This window comes from Crocuta crocuta, unplaced genomic scaffold (genome assembly GCF_008692635.1).
Source record: "Crocuta crocuta isolate KB4526 unplaced genomic scaffold, BGI_CrCroc_1.0 scaffold217, whole genome shotgun sequence".
Taxonomy (NCBI): domain Eukaryota; kingdom Metazoa; phylum Chordata; class Mammalia; order Carnivora; family Hyaenidae; genus Crocuta; species Crocuta crocuta.
Window position 1 is genome coordinate 409518 of NW_027532208.1, and position 8565 is coordinate 418082.

The 8565-nt window shown below is 50.5% G+C and overlaps 1 protein-coding gene across 1 annotated transcript in view; it reads left to right on the forward strand.

Moving 5' to 3' along the window:
- Positions 1-8565, forward strand: part of COL26A1 (collagen type XXVI alpha 1 chain) — a 120794-nt gene that overhangs the window by 833 nt on the left and 111396 nt on the right. The window contains exon 2 of the mRNA XM_077777859.1: positions 5905-6027. Coding sequence (XP_077633985.1) covers positions 5905-6027 — 123 coding nt within the window. The remainder of the gene's footprint in view (positions 1-5904; positions 6028-8565) is intronic.

Genomic DNA, 8565 nt, shown 5'->3' on the forward strand with positions numbered 1-8565 from the left:
ACCATGTGCCATTGTGGGTAGCAAGATGGAACGTGCTAGGAGGCGGGACCAGGAAGATGGGTGGGAGCTTTGGGGGATGGGGAGCTAAGAGAGGGCTTGCAGTGGGGCAGTGACAGGCACAGGACCGATTTGTGGTTTAGGGAGTGCCCTCTGGTGGCATGTAGAGGGGATTGCAGGGAGGCCAGAGGGCACCAAGTGTCCAGTACAAGATCAAGATGGAGCAGGAGAGGGGTGTGGGAGGTGGACTTGCCCGGCGTAGGGACTCACTGGCCATGGGAAGTGAAGGAGGGAGAGGGTGGAGTCTGGGGCTATCTGCTGCTGGGGCTTCTGGGTAAAGGGACCAGGAGTTTAGTGGTGCTTGTTACCAAGAAGCACAGAGTTGGGTCTGGATACTGATGTGCTCAGTGTTGGACCGATTGGAATGTCTTGGAGTGTCCCATGGGCTATGATGATGCGTGACCACTGCTTAGACAAGTAAGGTCTATATATCGGGGTTCAAGGGGAAGCTCTGAGGTGACTCAACAGGAAGGTAGAGGAGAGCATGGGACAAGGGAAAGGGGGCAGACTGGGGGACCCCCCCTCCCATCCCCCGGGACTCAAGGACATGGTCAAAGCCCTAGGGCTTGGTTCAGGCTCAGAGCTTGGGGTCCTGGAGATGGAGGGAAAGTGTGAGTGAGATCAAGTCCCAAAGCAGCACTCAGATAGGAGAACCGGGGGGCTCTGGGGTCAGTGCTTGGGGTAGGACCAGGGCTGCGGGGAGGAGGGGCTGCTGCATTGGCATCTCCCTGGGTAGCCGACCAGCTGGTTAGTTATATTCAGAGGTGGGCATGGCTGGGGGTGTCCTGAAGGCCCTCCATTCCCTTGTGCCATGATTTCCTGAAGCCACTTAGCGCTTGCTGTCCCAAAGGATGCTAAATTAAGAATTTCGGAGCTTGGCCAAGCCATGGAGCCAAAACACGTAGCTCTGTGAAAACTGCCGTAGGAGCGGCCTCTGGGTCTCCTGGAGCAGGGCCAAGTCACTTGTTCCGCCCTGTCGGGGACTGGGCTTATCTCATAAGGAAAAGGAACCTGGAGGGGAGCACTTCTGTCCCCAAGGCCGAGAGCAAGTTTCCCGTCCTGGACCTTCCATGAGAACCCAGTTGGGAGAGATGAGGTGCCCGAGAGGTATTCGCTGCCCGCAGATAATGCCAGTCCCCTCGTGTCCTGATGAAGGCTGCTAGGGGCTCCCTGGCTGCCCGGGCAGTTCAGGGACTGACCCCGCCACTCCCAATTCTGTGCTCTCCGGCCAGCCCTTCCAGGAGAGTCATAAAAGGGACACATATGGGGGCGCCTGGGTGGCTCAGTCGGTTGAGCGTCCGACTTAGGCTCAGGTCATGATCTCGCTGTTCGTGGGTTCGAGCTCCGAGTTGGGCTCTGTGCTAACAGCTAGCTCAGAGCCTGCAGCCTGCTTCAGATTCTGTATCTCCCTCTCTTTCTGACCGTCCCCTGCTTACACTGTCTCTCTCTCTCTCAGAAATAAATAAAAAATATTAAAAAAATTTTTTAAAAAAGGGACATGTATGCCTCCTGCCAAGCCGGTCTCTGGGTGGAGTTATTTTGTAGTACGTATAGCCCTATTCATCCACCACTGTGCACCCTGTGGTGGTGGGTGGTGCTATGATGCCACCCGGGCGTAGACATAATGTTCAGGACACGGAGACCCTCAGAGGGACCCTGCATGGGAGCAGAGTGCCTGACACCGAGATTTCCTACGACCATGGTGCCTGGAGATGAACAGGGTTTTGAATTCCATCCGAAAAGACCTGGATCCCTCTCTCCTTGTCTCTGCCTGCCTTCCTCGTTGTTTTTGGCCACGTTTTGATTTTGGGAAGCCATTTACAGCCCATTAAAAGATCAGATGTCTGGAGATGATGAATCGAGGCATTTGAAAATGTTTTGCAATTCACAGCTCATTTCCCTATAGAAAACCCTGACCCGATGTGATTCAGAGATGACGGCCTGTCTGTTCCAGACCATGCAGGGGGGTTGGGGGTGTCTGGGGATGGAGCACTGTCCTTGGGTTGGTTCATCCCCGAGGGAGTCATGCTGGGTGCCCGAGGTGGCACCGATGCTCCCTGGTGGAGATGGAGGAAGGACCCAGACCGCTGATCTGGTCTGAGCTGTGGGCAGTGAGGTTTAACTGCCCACTACTTCTCCCATCTGCAAAATAGGAAGATCAGTCCCTGGGAGAAATTTCGTGAACACTGCATGGTGCCAGTAGCCAGCCGATCAGTGATACCCTGGGTTAGGTAGGATGGCAGGATTGACACACCACTAACCTCAATCTGCTCATGTGGCCCCCACCACAACCTTGAGAAGTGGAATTTTTTTATCTAACCAAGGTTCAGAGAGGGGATGTCACTTTGCTCAAGTGGCACAGCAAGTTGATGGCAGAACCATGTTTTGAACCAGGTCTCCAGGTGCCTTGGGGGAAAAGGATGGGCTTTTGATGATTTCTGTTGCCTTTTTGACTGTGCAAATATTGATAATATATATTTTCCTAGAAAATTGTCAAGATTTTGACATTTTTTGATGCAGGGTCTTACGTAATATTTATGTATAATCTTAAATCTCTGGAATTCTCTTCCTGTTTTTGAGCAACCCAGGCACCCCAAAACCACTTTGTTTCTTCATGAATCTGGTGCTGCTGATCTGATCTAATTCCAATTGATTGTAGATCATCTGTGTTACTTTCCTTTCTATAGCGTTCGGTATTTTGTCTCCATCCTGAGTGTTCTGACGTTTCATCACAATATGTCCATCTGTCGCCATCTTGCTTAACCGAGTGGGCTCTTTCCGATTGAGAACTCATGGCTTTCTCAAACTCTCTTTACTCTTTTTTCATGCACGTACTTTCCTTTGCTCTCTCCAGTCTCCCATTCCAGAGCTACTTAATCGACAGGTGTTGGCACATAGTCCGTATTCTGGGTCTTTCCCCTTTTCTCTCACATTTTCCATCTCCTTTTCCCCCTGCGGTGCATCCGCGGAAAGTTCATGGCTCGGATTTCCGGCGGCTCCTCCGCTCGCTCCAAAGCTGTTTCCATGCTGGTTTTTCAGCCCGTCTGTTGTGCTTTTGGGTTTTCCTGTTGTATATTTCATTTCCAAGAGATCTCATTTTTTCCCCATTTTGTAATATTTTTTACAAGTGCAGAATACTCTTATCTCCTTGAGGACGTTAATTATGTTTTAAAAAATTGCCTTCATCTGTTTGCTTTATTGGGTTGTCTTTTCCTGAAGTGCAATTTATTGTCTGTTGAGCTGGTGCCTTTCTGTCACGGTGTTGCCTTTTTTTTTTCTGGAATAATTTGAGATTCGTGGTATTTGGGGGTTTCCACTAGCTTGTCTGTTTTACTGTTTATTGCTGCCTTGCCTCTTGGAGGGTTGGAAGTATAGGTGCAGGGTAGAGAACGAGTGTGCAAGAACTTGAGAGGCTCCGGTTTCTCCTGGAGGTCATCAGCTGCTGAGGCACCTGCTTCCAACCACACCTGCGTTATGAGCCCAAAGCCTATTCTCGACATCGGTGTGGGTAGGGATCGGGTCCTGCCTGTCTGATTCCTTGTACTGTGGTCCTCTGACAGTCCCCTCTGGGTCCCTCCTCTACTGGATCAGCCACATCCACTGCTCCTTAGTCATGCCTACAGTCTCCGCCAGTCCTGTTCCCTGTTTCGGTTCTTCCTTCGACTTTATTCCACCTGCTTTCAGTTCCTCAACATTTCTGGCTGGGTTTTATTTTTACTTATTTATAGTTTCTGCTTTATTGAGTTATGATCAATAAATTTAAGTTTTTAATTTTTTAATGTTTTATTTATTTCTGAGAAAGAGAGACAGCATGAGCAGGGGAGGGCCAGAGAGAGAGGGAGATACAGAATCTGAAGCAGGCTCCAGGCTCTGAGCTGTCAGCACAGAGCCTGACATGGGGCTTGAACTCATGGACCACGAGAACATGACCTGAGCTGAAGTCAGAGGCTTAACTGACCGAGCCACCCAGGCATCCCTTTCAATCTTTTTTTTTTTTAAAAGTTTATTTTGAGAAAGAGAGAGTGAGAGGGCAGAGAAGGGTAGAGAGAGAGGAGAAGAGAGAATCACAAGCTGGCTCCACACCGTCAGTCCAGAGTCCAATGGGGACTTGAACCCATGAACCGTGAGATCATGACCTGAGCCGAAACCAATAGTTGGACACTTAACCGACGGAGCCACCCAGGCATCCCTGATTTCCTTCTTTTTTATAGCTGAATAACGTCCCATCGTGTGTGTGTGTGTGTGTTTTCTAAATATTATTTGCCCATTCATTCGCTTAGGTTATTTCCATCTTGACTGTTGTGGATAATACTGCAGTGGGCATGGGGTGCAGAGATCTCTTCCAGATACTGATATTGTTCCTGTGGATATGTACTTAGAAGTGAGATTCCTGGGTCCTGTGGTAGTTCCTTTTTAAAATTTTCTTTGAGAACCTACCAAGATGGCTGCACCAATGTACTTTAACAGCATACCAGGGGTCCCTTTTCTCTGAACCTTTGCCAACACTTGTTACCTCATTTCCCTTCCATAACAGCCATCCTAACAAGTGTGAGGTGATACCTCGTTTTGATTTGCATTTTCCTGATGATGAGTGACGTTGAGCACCTTCTCAATACTTGGTGGCCATCTGTATGTCTTTGGAAAAATGCCTCTTCATGTCCTTCTGGCCATTAAAATAAAATTATTTGGGTTTTCTTTTTTGCCATTGAGTTTTATGAGTTCCTTGTAAGTTTTGGATATTAACCCCTTATAAGACATATGGTTTACAAAAATCCCAAAGCTCCCACAATGGCATTTTTGTCCATGGATGGCTGCCAGAGTATTGTCACCAAGTAGGGGGAGTGTGAGTAGGGGACCTCCTATTCTGCCATCTTGCTAATGTCATAACAGGGACTTATTTTTAGATTTTCAGTTTCTAGGATCTGGGGATGGAGTGGGAGGAGATGGAAACATGTGTTCGTCTGCCACGTGGATCCAGTCCCCATATTGTTTGCATATGTCCCCTCCTCCCTGCTGCCACACCCCAGCACCTCTTACATACCGCACCAGAGGAAATTTTTCAAACTCAGACCCATCCAGGGCATTCCAAGTCCTTCAGTGGCTCCCCACTGATCCATGATAAGATCCACATCTAGCCTGGCAGGCACCTACTGTTTTCTTTTTCCTGGCTCCTCCCCTTCCTCCAACCTTTGGGCCACCTGTAATTGCGCTTGCTGTGGGCTGGCTCTTACCTTCCAGGATGCAGGTGGCTGGCCTTTCTTAGGACTGGGGTTGGGTGATCCGCTGGGTTCCCATAGCTCCCTGTGCACATCCTTTGGTTGCACCTGTGACCATGTGTTGCTGTGGGTTTTAATTACTTCCTTTAAAAAATTTTTTTAATGTTTATTTTTATTTTTGAGAGAGAGAGAGACACACAGAGTGTGAGCAGGGGAGGGGCAGGGAGAGAGGGAGACACAGAATGCGAAGCAGGCTACAGGCTCTGAGCTGTCAGCACAGAGCCTGACATGCGGCTTGAACCCACAAACCATGAGATCATGACCTGAGCTGAAGTTGGACACTTAACGGACTGAGCCACCCAGGCGCCCCTCAATCACTTCCTTCTTAGTCTTCCTCACCACAGTGGGATTTTCTCGCTGGCAGGGGTTGATTCCGAGTGCCTGATGACCGGTATGATGCTTGGTGGGCAAGGGGTATGGCTACTCTCCCCTCCCCTTAGACCTAGTCTGGGGGTCTCAGTGGGCCCCTTATCCCTCAGCCTTGTGGAAGGGCCCCTCCTCGGCCAGCATGGCCTTTCGACCTGCAGTCAGCGCCTCAGGAATAAGGTCATGACTGTTGCTCTCCCCACAGACACTGGTGCCATCACACAGTGACGCGGACGGTGTCCTGCCAAGTGCAGAACGGCTCGGAGACAGTGGTCCAGCGCGTGTACCAGAGCTGCCGGTGGCCTGGGCCCTGTGCCAACCTTGTGAGGTAAAGGCTGCAGGGCTGGCTAGCTCTGCCCTTCATTTCTGTTCCTTTGGATGAATCCAATCCCAGTTCAAGCCTCTGGGGAGAGGGGGTTGACACATGGAAACGAGAACTGAGCATGCATTTATGGAGCACCTTTTGTGGACAGAGCATGGTGGGGGGGTATGTGTGGGCCAGATGAAAGAGACATGCTTCCTACCCTGAAAGAACTTCATAATCCAGTGGGCATCTGATGGGTGGAGAGGACTGAAGGACGCAGAAGGGCTGGTGAGACCCTCCCCAGCCCCGCCCCTCCCGGCCCCGCCCCTCACTGCCCCGCCTCTTCTCAGCTCTGCCTCTCACAGCCCCATCTTTCTCAGCCCTGCCCCTCACTGCCCCGCCTCTTCTCAGCTCTGCCCCTCACAGCCCCATCTTTCTCAGCCCTCCCCTCTTAGCCCTACCCCTGTTCTGGCTCCGGCTTCTTTCACTCTCCTCTCCAAACCTGTCCACACCTGTCCAGCTCTGTGTTTCTGCCTCAAAGACCCTTTGCCCCTCTCTGCCTGGGACCACCCTATTCAAATTCCAAATCTCTTCCCAAATGAATAAACAAACAAAAAAACCACCAGGAACAGACTCATAAATACAGAGAATCATGATATATATATATTTAACACTTCTACATGTTCAAAAATTTTTTAAGTGTATTTATTTATTGAGAAAGAAAGAGACAGCATGAGTGGGGGAGGGGCAGAGGGAGAGAATCCCATGCAGGCTCCACACTGTCAGTACAGAGCCCAACTCGGGCTTGAGCTCACAAAACTGTGAGATTATGACCTGAGCCAAAATTGAGAGTTGGATACTTTTACACGTTTTTTAAAAACATGCCTATTTTATTTATTTACTTAAAAAATTTTTATAAATATTGAATTTATTTTTGAGAGAGAGAGAGAGAGGCAGAGCGTGAGTGGGGGAGGGGAAGAGGGTGAAGGAGATACAGAATCTGATGCAGGCTGTAGGCTCTGAGCTGTCAGCACAGAGCCCAATGCAGGGCTCGAACCCACGAACCATGAGATCATGACCTGAGCCGAAGTTGGACCCTAAACTGACTGAGCCACCCTGGTGTCCCTATTTTCATAATTTAAAAATTTTTTCATAATGTTTTAATAGTAGAGGTCCTTAGTTTGGGGTCCACATTATACACAAGTATGTTTATAATTATTCCTTCTATAAATGGAATGGCTAAGTAAATGGATACGTCCATTTTATTTTATTTTGTATCTGGGGGTGCAGAGGGAGGGAGAATCTTACGCAGGCTCCACACTCAGCATGGAGCTGGACGTGGGGGTTGATCCCATGATCCTGGGATCATGATCCGAGTGGAAATCAAGAGTCAGACGCTCAACCAACTGAGCCACCCAGGCACCCAGATATGTCCATTTTAAATTTTAAGAGAAAGGTTTGCTTTTAACTGTTATGCTGGAGGGATGGCCAGTGGATCATAAATGAAGAAAAAGATGCTGACCCCCCACCTTCCTTTCTGGCACAGAGACCCCCCCCAACTCCCCTGGGCCCCCCGGAGCTGAATTCCTAGGCCTTCCTTGCCTTTCTCATCAGCAGGAAGCCTCAGATGGCCAGGGCGCTACCTCTTGATCCTAGGAGCATCTTCTGGGAGAAGGGTCTTTGGAGTCTGGTCTGTAAGTGACCCCAACAGGGTGGACTTCAGCTCTCCGCTCAGGGTGAGGAGTGGGTGCCCCACCCTTCAAACAGGGAGGTTGGCCCCTGGGAAGCAAGGCTACACCCCCCTCAGTTCAAACGCCTCCATCTTGCTTTTTGCAAGGGGGAGCCAAGCTTGGAAACAGCTCTTTCCAAGAGATGGGATTTGGGGCGCCTGGGCGGCTCAGTCGGTTAAACGTCCAACTTCAGCTCAAGTCATGAGCTCACAGTTTGTGGGTCCGGGCCCCACGTCGGGGTTCTAAGATCTTGTGTTTCATCAGTTCACATGTTCGTGTGGAACTGACCGAGCACCTAAGAGCAGGCACTAGTGTGCAAAAAACATGGCTGCCTGCCCCCTCTCACAGAATGTATGTGTGCGCGAGGGGGCCACTGTCCGATGAGCGACCGTCAAAGACTCACAGCAACGGTGTCCCTGATATGAGACCTGGTCCTGGGGTTTCCCTGAGGGAATGACATCGGAGCAGAGATCTCGGGTATGAGAGGATTTCACTAGGGGACTGGTGTAGGGGTGTGGGGAGGAGATAGTCTGGGAGGGGCGAAAGGGGGCACCTTCTACAGCTTAGCTCCGCAGTGAGGGGCTAAGTGCTGAGACTTCCCTGCGAGAGGAAGGCAGAGGGGACGAGCCAGGCCTCTCCTCTCTGTGCCTCAGCTTCCCTTCCTGGGAAATAAGGACATAACCCCTGTCTTGCTTTGGGGTGGAAATCAGACCCCTGGCTGTGCCTTGATCTTTGCAGCAGGAAGTCAGGCCTTATTGGTGCTGCCCGCATGCCCTTCTGAGGCCCCCGGGGCAGCCGCTGGGGGTAGGGTGGAGGGGGGGTGGGCAGGCAC